This window comes from Bubalus kerabau, chromosome 3 (assembly GCF_029407905.1).
Source record: "Bubalus kerabau isolate K-KA32 ecotype Philippines breed swamp buffalo chromosome 3, PCC_UOA_SB_1v2, whole genome shotgun sequence".
In the NCBI taxonomy this organism is placed as follows: domain Eukaryota; kingdom Metazoa; phylum Chordata; class Mammalia; order Artiodactyla; family Bovidae; genus Bubalus; species Bubalus kerabau.
In genome coordinates, this window is record NC_073626.1 from 147817679 (window position 1) to 147834134 (window position 16456).

General features: G+C 38.6%; 1 protein-coding gene across 13 annotated transcripts in view; it reads left to right on the top strand.

The window, feature by feature from the left end:
• The window catches only part of PARD3B (par-3 family cell polarity regulator beta), a 1164360-nt gene that overhangs the window by 1030810 nt on the left and 117094 nt on the right, over nucleotides 1–16456 (top strand). The window contains exon 23 of one of the 13 annotated variants that reach the window (XM_055573209.1): nucleotides 12155–12223. The exons of 11 other annotated variants lie outside the window; for them this stretch is intronic. In XM_055573209.1, the coding sequence (XP_055429184.1) occupies nucleotides 12155–12208 (54 nt within the window). In that variant the 3' untranslated portion in view covers nucleotides 12209–12223. Of the gene's footprint in view, nucleotides 1–7861; nucleotides 8283–12154; nucleotides 12224–16456 lie in introns of those variants that run through there. One more of the 13 variants, XM_055573210.1, reaches the window with a different exon arrangement.

A 16456-nucleotide genomic window follows, 5' to 3' on the forward strand; every position in this document is an offset into this window, starting at 1 on the left:
CACCCTTATGGCAGAAAGTGAAGAGGAACTGAAAAGCCTCTTGATGAAAGTGAAAGAGGAGAGTGAAAAAGTTGGCTTAAAGCTCAACATTCAGAAAACTAAGATCATGGCATCTGGTCCCATCACTTCATGGCAAATAGATGGGGAAACAGTGGAAACAGTGTCAGACTTTATTTTGGGGGGCTCCAAAATCACTGCAGATGGTGATTGCAGCCATGAAATTAGCAGACACTTACTCCTTGGAAGGAAAGTTATGACCAACCTAGATAGCATATTCAAAAGCAGAGACTACTTTGCCAACAAAAGTCCGTTAGTCAAGGCTATGGTTTTTCCAATGGTCATGTATGGATGTGAGAGTTGGACTGTGAAGAAAGCTGAGCGCCAAAGAATTGATGTTTTTGAACTGTGGTGTTGGAGAAGACTCTTGAGAGTCCCTTGGACTGCAAGGAGATCCAACCAGTCCATTCTAAAGGAGATCAGTCCTGGGTGTTCATTGGAAGGACTGATGCTAAAGCTGAAACTCCAATACTTTGGCCACCTTATGTGAAGGATTGACTCACTGGAAAAGACCAATGATGCTGGGAGGGATGGGGGCAGGAGGAGAAGGGGACAACAGAGGATGAGATGGCTGGATGGCATCATCGACTTGATGGACATGGGTTTGGGTGGACTCCGGGAGTTGGTGATGGATAGGGAGGCCTGGCATGCTGCGATTCATGGGGTCGCTAAGAGTCAGACACGACTGAGCAACTGAACTGAACTGAACTGAACAGAAGCAAAAGATTTTCATAGAATAACAATCTATAACAATTCACTTCATTTCAGCCTTAATCAAGACTGACTTATTTACTTTGATGGAAGACTCTACACATAAGACTGTCCTCTCTCAATCAAACAGATGATAAAGGGAAGTTGTTTCTACCAGAACCAAAGCAGAACTCCATGTCCAATGCATTGAAAAGTCTTTCTTCTCAAAACCAATATGATTTCCTATGAGCAAAGTAAGATAAATAATTTTGCAATAGATAAAGCAGTCCTGGTTGTTTGAACCTTATTTTATATGATCTCCTGACATCAAGTTGAAAGGATGAAAATTATTAACAGTCATGAGACTTAAAGTTTCCTCTGATTTACCAAGCCTGAGCTGGATGACTACGCACTCAGGTCCTCCCTATTTGATTCTGTTTCTGTGCCAGGCAAATGTGTAACCAGATGAACAATCTAGTGAGTGAAAGAGTATCTCTCTAATTTGTGTTTCCCATGCTCAGGTGTGTTGAGCTTTGCCAGAAGTGACTGATTTTACATTTCCCAAACAACTGGGGACTACAGCTTCCCAAAAGGATTCTTGGGAAATGCACTGTCATAAAAGCTGAGTGGCCCTTTGTGAGACTGGCTGTGATATTCCAAACCAGGGATTAGAATATCAGCATCATTTCCTGTCCTTTCCACAAGCCATGGAAAAACACTATTACCTATTGTCCAACATGGACCTGAGAATTGCACCATTGTCTTGCTACTTTTTGAGAGATCCAGGAAAGCATGTTTAGAAATTTAGTCTTTCATTTCTGCCGGTCAGCCAGACCCAACAAGACAGCTTTTATGAGACTGTGGTTCCTAGATTGGCTAGTCTTCAGCATCACCAAGGGTGCCTGTTAAAAACTGAAAAACAGTCTATGAAGAGGAGGGATGGAGCCCAAAAGAGGGCTCCTAGGTGCTTCTCCATCAGGCTTTCTGACCCACAAGTTTTTAAAAATAGGACATTGATTCCAGTTTCTTCAGTAAATACTGAAGTAGTTCAACTTCTCTAACAAAATCATTACATGGACCCGCATCATCAAAAAATACTTTCATGGACTCAGAATTCCTCTAGCTCCCAATACCTCAGATTGAGACGTCTGAGAGAAACTCCCAAGAGTCACACTATACTGGAGAACTTTGGATCGATTGAGAAAAAAATTAGAAGAATAAGTTACCTAATAACTACTTTTAAGATAGGTCAGAAAGAATGAAAGAATGCTCACAAAAGTTTTCAAAGCCAAAATGATTAAAACAATCATGGAAAGAGTATTAGGATCTATGAATCACTGAAAAGAGATTATTAGTTTCTATTCATATTTTTGGCAGTTTTATTTTTTTTTTCACATCTCTTAAATTAGGATGCAGTTTGCAATGACTTTTCACCAGGCATCATGATATAACTGTCCGTTTCTGAACAAGAAATGTTCAGAATTATGCAGGTTGTTTATTAGAAACTTGAGAGAAAATCCTTGAGAAATTTTGGAGCACGCTTTTAAGAAAGGCTGCTCCTTGATATTTTTAAAATGTATTTGTATCAGTGGAACTACACCCCTTGCTTTGGCTCCCCCTCTGACTTTCTGAATCTTCCCAGCCATCTTGTGGGTAGTTCTCTACCGATGTTACACCTGCTCAGTGGGCCAGAGCCAAGGATTTCTCTTAGTGTTCTCTTGGGTTCACCCTTGCTCTTACATCTCTCTTTTCCTTTTCCTTTTTCTGTGTCTCCTATTCAATTTTAATCAACATTTTCTCAGTCTTGGTGTAGGCCCAGTACTGGTAAACAAAAATGTATTGTCTCTATTGGAGGAACTCACAGTCTAGCCAGGAATACAGACATCTAAGCCAAAACCAAGAAAAGGGACATTAATCTACGTGAGAAATGCTCTCGTGTAGAGTGATACTATCTTCTAAATGAGTGCAGAGAAAGCAGTTAATTCTGTTGAAGGCAGGGTGTGTGTGAGGGGTGCTGGGAAAGCGATAGAGAGCATTTGGAAGTTGCCTCAGTCCTACATTTTGTTCTTTTCTCCTCAAACACACAGGTTTTTCTTTTTCCCAAAGGAGGTCTTGATTTATTCACTTCATTTGTGTTAAAATAAATGAATACACACAGATTGCAAGGTTTGTAAATATGGACATGAGACCTTAAAAAACCTTTTCAGCAAGTCTGTTTTGTATCTGTGTTCCCATCTAGGCTCTGAAAAGCTGTAAAGAACAAGTAGAGGGAAATTCAATGGCTGTGAGTGAGATGACTGGCAAGTTTTTATAGGCCCAATTAAGTGAGCCAGATAGGCTAGCTGAGAACTTTTCTCTTCTGCCAAAAGAAAACATAATAACATAATACCTGATATCTGCTGGCATTTTATGTTCTGTAAAACTTGTAAAGACTGTCACAGTCATCTGGCCACAGGCTATGGTTTATTGTTGTTGGGCTTTTAAACATTATTATTATTAGCAGATAAAAATTATCTGCTTATTTAACAGCAGCGTGAATATCCTGTAAGTAACTTTGGAAATGGGATGGTTCTAAAGTTTTCTAAAAATTTTAGTACCGTTATTACTATCTTTTTTCAAGAGTTACATGGCATGTATTATATCCCTTTCCTCTTTTTAATTCTTTGGCTAAATTGGAAGAATATTTACCTATAAGAGGGTGGGAGGGAGGGAGGCTGGTTTCCATTGTCAAAGACATAGCACTCTGTGTTTTGACAAAGGGGATTAGTTCACGTAGGTCATGGTTGGAACAGAGATGGTTGGGTGAAGAAATAAAAACATTCTGAAAGATTTGTTTCTTCTAATATGAAGATGATTTAGAAACCAACTCAAAGGAACATACTTGGCAGCTGTCTTAACAGTGAGGGACACATCTGGTGAATCCTGTAGTCAGAGGAAAGGGAGGTCAAGATGCTAAGATCGTGCTAGCTGGCTTAGGAGGAGATTTAAGATGGAATGTGTAATAGCCACACAAGTACAAAACCCATCAGAAGGTCATGTTCTAAACAAGGGATAAGAGAGATGAGCTCCCTCTGTCTAGTGGTCCAATACCAGAATTGAGGCTCGTTCATATTTTTTCTTCTCTTTCTCCTGGCAGGCATCTGTTAAAAACTAGGGACATTTAAAAACAATTATGGATTAGTCAGTGGCTGTTAAGTTGCAACAGAAACCTCATTCAAACTGGCCTAAGCAAAAACAGAAACTTTGTTGGCTTACATAACTTTAAGGTCCATAGGTGTATCTGACTTCAGGCAAAGCTGGGTCCTACTCCTTCCCACAGGCCATTAGGAGCTCGTTATTAGGAGAATAACTTTTGTGCTTCTCTCTGTTGGGACCATTGTCAAGGGACTCCCCTATAAGACAGCCATCAGCAGCCTCAACCCAGCAACTCTATAGAAAGAGATTGTCTCACCCCAGTATATCCAGAAAGTCCTAGAACTGATGTTCAATACAGTCCTCAGTGGCTTGTTGACTCAGCCTGGGTCACCTGTCCACTCCTGAGCTCCCATGGCCAGAAAGATGTAGTATTCTTACTGGTCAGAATTATATCACAAGGCCACTCCTGGAACCAGAAAGTAGAAACACACCTACATAAATTTGATGAATGAGTATAAGTGAAGAAGTGGTCCCCAAAAGAAAATCAAGCTGCTGTCATGAGGGAAAAATGGATGTCGGGCACAATTAGGAGTTGTCTACTATAATTCCTAGTTTTTAAAATGATATAAACTTTATCTTCTTAGATTATCAAGAAAAGAGAGATAAAGACTTTTCCCTTTACATATTTTCAAGTTTATCATTAGAAAAGATGATTCTATTATCATTATTAAAGTTGCTGCCATTGTTGGCTAGGTAAAAGGAAGATTTCTTTTTTGTCTACTGGTTCAGTATCTTTGAGCTACCCCAAGAACGCAGCTGGCTTCACTGAGTTATTCATGAAAAATAAACACACCATTGGCTGTTTGTTCAGATAAGCAAGTGACATTTTGATTTACCCAAGACCTAGGAATTTGCCTTAGAAAGAGGCAATAGAATGCTTTGAAGAGATAAAAAGTCACTCATTTTCCCTGGATAAGAATTGCTCTATCTGTAGCCGCATGGATTGTTGTTTTGTGACAAGTACATATGCTATTCTGAAAAGCTTCACAAGATGGAATGAGATAATGAATTAAAACCATCAAATATGTGTATCCACAAAGGTTGTAGTTTGGCTCCTACCAGAGTTAACCTTCTCAGTTGACGAGACCCTCTTGAACTCCATAAACACACTCTTTCCAATGTGTCCCTCCATCAACAGTTGAGTGTTTCCCCTGATTTCCTAAAACAGCTGAACTGAGGAGTTTAAGAAGTACCAAGGCAGATACTGTCTACAAATTAGGGGGATTTTGGAAGGGCTTGAGTTTTGATGGAATGTGACACTGGTAAAACTTCAAATGCCACCTCAAAGATTGGGACTCACTCATCTAGATTTCAGGAAGTAGTGAAATTTCTAGGAAAGAAGACAAAAATTGAAGATCCTTTTTTTCTTTTGCTTGGTAGCATCGGTCCTCCTGTATTTCAGTGTGGCTTTCACAGCATGATGACATATTAGCCATATGGAAGAAGATTATGTGAATGAATTTCTAGCTTTTAAACATGTATTACTTTGAAAGAAGGCAACATGTTTACAGTAAATCCCCAACATAAAAATAAACTATGTTTCAGAAAACCAGTAAGAAATCGGTGGCTGGAACCTGGGAATGATTTTCCCCATAGGAAAAAAAATTGCTGGTTGTAAGATACTGGACTAGCCTACAAAAAGTACATTAAAATCTAATAACTTTGTACTAGTCACAGAACGGGCTTCCCTGCTGGTTCAGTGGTAAAGAATCAGCCTGCCAATGCAGGAGACTGGGGTTCAGTCGCTGGGTCAGGAAAATCCCCCAGAGGAGGAAATGGCAACCCACTCCAGTATTCTTCCCTAGGAAACCCCATGGATAGAGGAGCCTGGTGGGCTATAGTCCATGGGGCTGCAAAAGAGTCAGACACAACTTAGTGACTAAACAGCAATGACAGAACATGAACCCAGAAGTGGGAGCAGGGGAACCATCTGAGCCAGTGGCCAAAAAGGAAGTTTCCTTCCTCCTTTTCTGGACACACTTTGGAGATGTTCTATAGCCCCTCCCTATCTCTCAGTCTTCAAGGATGTCTCCCCAAGTTTCCTGACCCATAATCCCTCCTACCTCATTATCATACTACACTTAAGTCCATGCTTCCCTCCAGAGTGCTCAGGAGTCCAAGGTTACCTCTCTTCATGGTCCTCCATTAAAATACCTATTCTGTAGTTCATTTTCATCACTCTGAGCTGGGGGAAGTAGAGTTGGGGCAAATAATCGGATCCATCAAGGTTCTTCCCATTCCCTGAAAGACTTCTCTTTCTAAAGCAGGTATTTGATTTAACCCTAATGAGGTAAAAATTAGGCAGCATAGGGGAAGTCTAGAAGGGAACAGGAGAGAAGTCAATAGAATCCATCCTTAGAAACAGTCCCTTGGTGAAACCGAGGGGCAAGAGCGCCTTGGCTGTTAAAGCATTTTCTCCACACCTTTTTGCTGCTTCATCATGGCCTGAAGCTCCTCCAGCACCTCTCCTCTATGTACAGAGCCCAAATTACCCCACATCTCCCAGTCAAACTGCTTTCCTGTGGGTAATGACCTGATCCTAGGGGTGGCACCGATTTCTCCAGCAGCCTGGCCCTCAGCTCCCTCAAAAGAAGTCTTTTGTTTCCAAGTCTTCCCCCAGTGGCCCAAGGCCAGTTGCCACAACTTACACAGTCCATGACTCCTCAGTCAGCACTGTTTGAAGTCTCCCCTGAAGATGCTACTCCAAACTAGTGCCTTCTCACCCAGTCTTCCTAAGCCCACAGATAGAGGAACTGAATTTTAGACCCAACACACAGCAGGTATGGGAAGCATTTTAGAGCATGGGCCCTGTGTTCATATTCAGGCTACACCACTTGCTAACTGGCTAAATTTGGCCCATTTATTTAGCCTCTCAGTCTTCTTTAAAATTCGGACACTAGTAGTATCTCATATAGTATTGTGACCATGAATGAACTATTACATGTAAAGCACTTAGAATGGCATCTGGCATGCAGTAAAGTGTTCAAGAAAGGTGAGGAATTTTTAAGTGGTGCATGTACTGAGGTGTTCAGAAATAATATGTTCCATTAGCCAGACAACTGTTCTAAGTCATTGTTGGAGTTGAACCTCTTTGGTTATTCCAGAGTTCTGGGACATTGTACAGCACACAGAGCATTTGGAAGGTCTTCCAGTCGTGCTCACTCTGGTTACCCCTGAGGTGCCCACAGCCCTTTCAGGTGGTAACTGTCAGGACCGGTTATAAGGCACTTTTGGCAAAGTCCATGGGTCAGGAGGTCAATATCTATTTCCCTGTCTCCCCCACACAAACTTTTCCTTCCAAAGTGTGTTCCTTTCATCCCTGACCCCAGGGGCACACCTAATCTCTTTAATGAGCTTGCACTAAAATCAAAGACCAGAAACGAACGTTAGAAGCTTCTGTTTTCAACTCTGCAAAAATCCTGAAGCAAAGAAACACTTTGACTTGAGAAAGAAAAAAAAAACTTACAGTTACCAAAGGGGAAAGCCAGGAAGGGATAAATTTGAAATTTGAGATTAAAAGATACACACTATTATACATAAAATAGGTAAACAAAAAGGACCTATTGTATAGAGGGAACTATACTCAGTATCTTGTAATAACCTATAATGGAAGAGAATCTGAAAGAGAATACATATATATATGCATAACTGAATCACTTTGCTGAAACATTATAAAGCAGCTATACTTCAAAGGAAAAATAAAAAATTTAAAAAGAGAAAAAGAAATACCTGGGTCTAGTTAAGGATTTAAAATAGGGAGAGAGGAATACAAAGAGAATATATGTAAATTATTTACTCAATGTTGCTACAGCCAGCTCAGTAATAACAGTGGCATCAACACTGATGCTATAAGCAAATGCCTTATGTTAATTATTCCAGACAACTCCATGTGGTAGGTGTCTTCAATTCTATTTTACAGATGAGGAAACTAATGTTCTGAAACTTTGTGCGTAGTCACATGATCGGTAGCAAAGCTGATACTCCTCCAATCTGTGCCGACTCCCTGTGGAACAGAAGAAAGGAAGGCCACTGTGACAGCTGTTGAGATGTTTTTTCTACGAGAGATGTTTGAAAGAAAGAGAATCTCTGCTGAAATTATCTTTAATTATCACTCGTAATTTGTTTTTAACCCAATAGAACTGAACCCAAACCAAATGCTGGTATCATTTCATCACTTCTCTCTAAAAGTCAAAATAAAATCATTCTTTTTATGCTATAATCAAATAAGTTAGGCTATCTCTGGCTCAAACCCAAACCTAAATACCAAAAATCAGAAAAAGAAAGTTCAGAACCACATTATTTTTCCATAATATGTCAAAAAAAAGCCTATGCTTTAGTTACATTAGAGTGAAAAAAGAACTCTTTTCTGCTTCTAATGAGCAATTAATTCCAGCTCAGGATGTTGAGTTTAGAATAGGTTAAGTTCCCCCAAACCACAGCCGTTTGTGTTGGATCATGGTTAAAAACCCAGAATTCCAGTTTCTACAATAATCACATTCTTTTCTTCTACTGCAATGGGAGAAATGACCATTTTTATGTAACATAGGAAAAACCATAGCAGAAACGCCTATGAATTCCAGATTTCCTAAACTGTTTTCAAAGCTGTTTAAAATCAGTTGAATACATTTTATTTTAGCAGAGCTCAAAATTCTGAAATTAACTTTGGGAACTGAAATTTTTTAAATAAATATGTTTGGAGGAAAAGATATGAAAATTCACTTAATTAGCATGTTTAGCACATGAATCACTTAACTTTGATGACAATGAAAACTCCATATGAACCATATTTGTGTTCAGATCCCAAAACCCAGAACCACCCCTTGCACAGCTTCCTAACTGTAATTAACCAATCAGGTTGCTGTGGTAGCCATCTTTTTCTTTCAGCATAAGAAAAATTTTGACTCAGAGTCATTCTGAAATTTAACATCATTTGGTTCTTGTTAAGTAGTGACTAGTCTGGTGTTATGATGGGAAAAAGAAAAGTCAGAGAAAGCTCTTCTCCGAAATAAACAAGAACACTTGAGTCAAAGAAAATCCTAAAATGATCACAATCACAACAGCAGTATTGGAACTGCCATTCTCCACAGGAAGAATGACCCCTTTTGAATACACTGTAATGACACAGACTAGAGTCTGTGACTTTACAGTCCTCCTATGACTCTCATTAATTTCTCTGTCTCATACCAAGCCTTGAAATCATGGTGCTAATTCTCAGAGTGTTTATGAAAAAGTGCATAAGTTGACACCACTGACTTCAGCTAGGCTGACAGGAAAACTTTCCATTTGTTCAGTAAATGAACTAAGAAGAGAGGGTGTAATGTTATTATTATAAACGATTGGTAAATTATTCCTTTTCTGTTTTGATACGACTTTCGTAAAGCAATGGAGTTCTTCGGTTTTTATCTCCATGAAGCTTTCTTCTGATAATTTAGATCATTCCATGTTACCTCTCAGCCTGTTCCCTAGACAGCAAAGCCAAAGCAGCAATGAAGAATAGTTTTTCCACAGTCATTCATTCCTTTGTTGATTTATTTATCCACTGAATATTTACCAGTTTATACATGAGTATGCATCAAGCCTAACACTTGCATCAATGCTTACCAACAAAGAAGGAACACCTCAGTGGTGTGTGTGTGTGAGAGAGAGAGTGAGAAATAGAAGCTATTATTGTTTTGAAGTTTCTCCTTTAGGGAAGCAGTAGGAAATATTGTGTGAGAAAGAGGTTCCCTGGCATTATCTGATGTCTTTCACCTAATGAACCTTCTTGCTCACCCTGTGAAAATGGAGACTCCCAAGCCATGTGGAGATACTTCCATTTTTCAGTTTTGTTTTCCTATCTTCACCAATTATCAGAGTACCAGATTGTTTCTGAATAGCAACTCTATTTTCACTGTAATTTTTATATATATCAATTACTTTTCTTTTCCTCATCTATTTGGCATGGACCAGGTTTCCTGTTTTCCATACAATTCCCTTTACAGTAATTTCCCAGGTTTAAATTGTCAGACAGCACTTCAGCAGCAACGTGCTCTATGCATCTGTGGTTGTAAAGGAATCAGAAATTTACATTCCAGAGAAGGAAATCATGGCCCCACAATGCATGTGAATGATGGCAGGAAGAAATCTTTTAACAGTACTTAAATTGGTCATTGAGAAAAACTATGAGATTTAGAGCTTTTGTGGTTTACCTGGGGTTCTAGGACTATTTTTAAATTTCCCAATTTCAGAAGTGGGTACTTTCTCCTTTCTACATATGGTTGCATATGTAAATGCAACCATAAATGTCTTGAATACATGATGATGAAAGAATTAAACAAGATGACAAGCAAGTAGGAAGGAACTGACGTTTCCAGCATTCCATATTTCCACGTAATTTATTTTTAAGTTTAATTTATCAGAATGTTTTAATCCTTTTGCAATTAGAAGCTCTTAAAGACTTTCCTTTGCTTGGAGGGTTCCTCTACAAAATAAGAAGAAACCCTGTTAATGTCCCTCATCGATTATCCACTTTCACTCATGCTGTGTCACCTTGGTCCCAAGACTGAAGAATAAAATTTCAAAGTACATGGTAGTTTAGTCATACATTCATGTATTAATTAGTTCCTTAGAACTTTATTTCAAATCCTGAAAGATGATGCTGTTAAAGTGCTACACTCAATATGCCAGCATATTCAGAAAACTCAGCAGTGGCCGCAGGACTGGAAAAAGTCAGTTTTCAATAGTACATGAACTGAGAACTTCCAAATGTTCAAACTGGATTTAGAAAAGACAAAGGAACCAGAGATCAAATTGCCAGCATCCATTGGATCAGAGAAATGCAGGAGAATTACAGAAAAACATCTACTTCTGCTTCATTGACTACACTAAAGCCTTTGACTGTGTGGATCACAACAAACTGTGGAAAATTCTTAAAGAGATGGGAATACCAGACCACCTGACCTGCCTCCTGAGAAACCTGTATGCAGGTCAGGAAACAACAATTAGAACTGGACATGGAAAAACAGACTGGTTCCAAATAGGAAAAGGAGTACATCAAGGCTGTATATTGTCACCCTGCTTACTTAAACTATATGCATAGTACATCATGCAAAATGCCAGACTTGATGAAGCACAAGCTGGAGTCAAGATTGCCAGGAGAAATAGCAATAACCTCAGATATGCAGATGACACCACCCTATGGCAGAAAACAAAGAGGAAATAAAGAACCTATTGATGAAGGTGAAACAGGAGAGTGAAAAATACTGGCTTAAAACTCAACATTCAAAAAACTAAGATCATGGCAGTCCCATCACTTTATGGCAAATAGATGGGTAAACAATGGAAACAGTGACAGACTTTTTTGGGGGGGCTCCAAAATCACTGCAGATGGTGACTGCAGCCATGAAATTAAAAGATACTTGCTCCTTGGAAGAAAAGCTATGACCAACCTAGACAGCATATTAAAAAGCTGAGACATTACTTTGCCCACAGAGATCCATATAATAAAAGCTATGGTTTTTCCAGTAGTCATATATGGATGTGAGAGTTGGACCATAAAGAAGGCTGAGTGCCAAAGAATTGATGCTTTTGAACTATGGTGTTGGAGAAGACTCTTGAGAGTCCTTGGACTGCAAGGAGATCAAACCAGTCAATCCTAAAGGAAATCAGTCCTGAGTATTCATTGGAAGGACTAATGCTGAAGCTGAAGCTCCCATACTTTGGCCACCTGATGCAAAGAGCCAGCTCATTAGAAAAAGACCCTGATGCTGGGAAAGATTGAAGACAGGCACAGAAGAGGACAACAGAGGATGATATGGTTGGAAGGTATCACCAACTCAGTAGACATGAGTTTGAGCAAGCACCACTCAGAAAACTCAGCAGTGGCCACAGGACTGGAAAAGTGGTGAAGGACAGGGAAGCCTGGCGTGCTGCAAGCATAGGGTTGCAAAGAGTTGGACACGACTGAGTAGCTGAAAAACCACAAAACTTTTATTTGGTGGTAACTCTGTGCCAAAGTTGACTTGACTGAGGAATTAAGAGTTGTGTCTGATGGGAAAGGCAGATAGGAAGCATGATTTCAGACATTATGGGATGTTTAGGAGTAATTGTACAGGGAAAGATTTACAGGTGAATCCATGGTAAAGAGAGATTAACCAAGAATGAAGAGGCTAGATGCTTTTATCCTATAAAACTTCCCAGTGTGTGTTTAACCTTTCCTTTTGTCTGCATTTAGGGCACTGTGCCTCCAAGTAAGCTCCTCCAAATGTCCTTTGGAACATCTGCTTAGTTGCTCAGTCGAGTCCGTCTCTTTGCAACCCTGTGGACTGTAGCCCCCGAGGCTCCTCCGTCCATGGGGATTCTTCAGGCAAGAATACTGGAGTGTGTTGCCATGTCCTCCTCCAGGGGATCTTCCCAACCCAGGGATTGACCAGGTCTCCCACATTGCAGTTGGGTTCTTTACCATCTGAGCCAACAGGGAAACCCTTGTAATGTCTAAGCAGATATAAAGTGGCTTGTGTGATATTTCACAATCATAGTTTTCTATGGACCCAACCTCTCATTTTAAGGATTTGAGTGTTTGTGCATCATGTTTGTCCCAGGTACTGACTGAGATCTTCCCTGGAGGGTAGCTTTTCTGTGTGTCACAACTTATTAGATGTTCATAAAACCAGTTAGTCACTCAGAATTGACATTTTCAAAGATTTGGAGTAGAATAGACTATTTCAGAGGAATGGCGTATTTACTGCCATAAATATGAGTATTGGTGGATGGAAATTTTGTTTCACAGCCAGTGTGCACACATACGTGTATGTGCTGGGTCATGATGTAAAGTAGACTTCTTCCTATGGGTCATGATTTTTTAAAGACTGAAAAACTCTAGTCTAGACTTTAAGTTCCATATCTGGTTGGTTTGCCATTTCATTTATAATAACTCATACAGTATTTGTTTCAGACTAGGGGCTCAAGAATTTTTTTGAGTCAATATTGTTGAATACATCCTATCACATAATTTAAGGCACAGTTTTTTCTTCTTGATTATATCCATAGTATTATACTATATGTAGATAATGATAGATATGTACAGTTTGCATATACGTTAATTAATTTTACTTTAGCAGCTAATGCTTTATGTAGCTCTTAAATGGACATTTTAAGAGTTTAAGTTACACAACCAGATCAGGTGGATATAGTTGCCATTGTTGTCGTTGTCCAGTTGCCAAGTCACGTCCAACTCTTTGCGACCTCGTGAAGTGCAGCATGCCACTTCCCTGTCCCTCACCATCTCCCAGGGTTTTCTCAAGTTCCTGTCTACTGCATCAGACATAGTTGGCATACTCTAGCTTTTTTTTGTTTTCCAAAAATTACTTTTTTTTCTTTTACATCAAAAAAAGTTTCATTATAAATATAATACACGCTCACTATAAAAAAAAAAGTAGATAATTGTTAAAAAGGGTTACAACAGAAATTTCAGTCACCTTTAGTTGACCACACAATAAGTGAACACTGTTTTGGAGTACTTTCTTTTGAATAAGCACATACACACACACACACACACACACAAATACACATACCCATGCATCTCACATATAGTAATTATATTGGAATCCTACTGAATGTACTGTTACTTAAACTACTTTTTTCACTTTTTATTAGATGGTAAGCATTTCTCATGCTATTAAATACTCTTCAAAAATATGAATTTAATGCTTAATGCACAGTATTTTCTAGAAGGGACTTTCCTGGTGGCTCAGATGGTAAAGAATCTGCCTGGAATTTTCTAGAAAGGATATTCAATAACTGAGTAATCACTATTGTTGTTGGATGTTTAAATTATTTTTATCATTTCTTATATAGATAATAATGTACAAATTAGCTTTCTAAATAAATCTCTGTATCCTTATGTTATTGTTTTGGTATCATAAATCAATATATTTGTTATTTAATATAAGGCTATGAAAAAAAATTTAATTGATCCAAATAACCCAGCTTGCCCTTAGAAAAGTTACTAAATTTATATTCTTATTAACAGCATATTTATTAATACATCCAACACATATTATTGCTCCATCATATATAGGCTTCATAGCAGCCCTATTAAAACTGAGTGTTTTCATTTATCTTTTTATCAACCTGATAGGAAATATCAAGTACTTTGTTTTTGTTAAATTACAACTGAAATTGAGCAATTCATGTGTTTATTGGCCATATAAATTTCTTCTTTTCTATGAATTTTTCATTTTTCCACTACAACATTTTTCTTTTTTGCTCGAGTTGTAAATGTTCTTTGCTATCAAAAATTATTGAGAATTTTTTTCCACATTTATCAGTAGTCTCTTAACTTTATGATACTTTATAGAGAGAGAAATGTTTTCATTTTTATGTAAACAAGTCAGAGACTTTTATTAGTTTTTTCAAATGGCATTTTAAATATCAGATCAATATGGTCATGTGATTTTTTCTTTTTCTATTAATGTGATGATTAATATTAATAGAGTTTCTAATATTGAATAGCCCTTGCAGTTATGAAAAAGTAAATCTACATTCCTATGCTGTCTGTTTTATTCTTTTAAGACAGAGCTGGGCATGAGTTGCTAGTCTTTTATTTGTGATTTTGTATATATATAATTGTAAGTGAAATTGATATCTAAGGTTTTGTGTTTTTTCCTAACTCTAATAGCTTTAAATGAAAGGGATATATTACCTTTATAAAATAATTTGAGTGGCTTTTTATGTTTCTATGCTTTGTAACAATTTCTGTAGTCTAGGAATTATTTCTTTTTTAAGATTTAAAATAACTAATCCATAAAACCATCTAGCCTGATACTTTTTTGTGGATAAATCTGTGACCCCTTTTTCAATCATTCCCATAGATGGAGATCTTTAGGAAAGGAGATGTTTCCTCCTTTACTGAAGTTTGGAAAGTTGCTATCTTTTTTCTATTAAATTATTTCATTGATATTTTCAAACTTTTAGTACATTTTATGTTTTTACCACTTAATATATTTAATAATCTTGTTTTTCTGCTCTAATATATTTATTCCTTCATTAACTTATTATTTCTCTTTCCTTAAGAAAGGATAAAGCAAACTTTTAAAATTACTAAGCTTATCTTTTTCAGTCACTTTTTAGTCGTGGTCAGTAACAATATAATTTAAGGCAGTGAGTTCACTTTTTAATTTAGTTCAGTGAACTTCCAGAAGTGTTATATCAAATATTCTTTTTATTTCTTTTCTAGGTAATCTGAAATTTAAAATTCTTCTTTGATCAAGAGTGATTTATAAGATCACTATTTTAAATTTTAATAATTTAGGGTTTTTTCCATCCGAACTTTTATTAATATGTGGTTTTAATACTTCATAGACAAGGACAGTGACTTCTGAAATTTCTGGCATTTATTGAAAGTTGGCAAAATATATGTTACTTTTGTTATTTAAAGATTTAATTAAATTAAGACCATTTTTCTATAAGTGAAAGTGAAGTCGCTCAGTCGTGTCTGACTCTTTGCAACCCGTGGACTGTAGCCCACCAAGCTCCTCCGTCCATGGGATTTTCCAGGCAAGAATACTGGAGTAGGTTGCCATTTCCTTCTCCAGGGGATCTTCCCAACCCAGGGATCGGACCCAGGTCTCCCACATTGCAGGCAGATGCTTTAACCTCTGCACCACCAGGGAAGCCCTTAAATACAAGAATACAGTCTCTCAGAAAACTTCCTATAGAGACACAGAACTTCAGATCCAAGTACTAACATCAAAGATTTCAAAGGGAGGAAAGGAAGCCAGGTTAAAAGAAGAAGCGGAAGGAGGCAGGAGAGGGGTGCGAAAGGGGTGGTTCTACAGACATCTCCTGCCACCTGCAGATACCCAGGCGTTATGGGACTTTTCCCTGGGCCTCCAGAGAAGGGAGGACTGGAACTCAGCCCTACCAGAAATCAGACCAGACCAGAACCAGAATTCGAGTTCTCTGCCAAGAGGAGGTGATCAGTCTCCAATCCTCAGCTCAGGCTGAGGGCCCTTTGACCAGATTCCTGCGTCCAGGACCAGAGGACTAGAAAAACGGGGAAGGATAGGAAGGGTTAAGGAGAGGAAAGAGAGAGGGAAGGGGAGAGAGGTCAATAAAATCTCTTGTTCCTTACCGGTTGGGGCACTCTGGCCAGTTGTCCGCATCAGGAGGAGACCAGGGACAAAAGGGTCCCAGTTGTGGCCACTGGGTCTGGTCCATTGGCAGGCAAGCTGGCCCCTGAGTACCCCGAGTGGTCAGGATGTCAGTCTCAGCAAAGAAGAGTCCCCGCCAGAGTTGCCATTTGTTGCAGGAAGGAGGACCCCTTCCAGGGCCCGAAACTGGGCTCTTGTCTAACACTCAGAAATGAATTGTCTGAGGAGACACATGTGCTAACAAAGCAAGAGATTTTATTGGGAAAGGGCACCCGGGTGGAGAGCAGTAGGGTAAAGGCACCCTGGAGAAGTGTTAATTATTTAATAAATATTTATTGAATGCCTAATATATTCCAAGACTTCCCTGGGGGCTCAGACGGTAA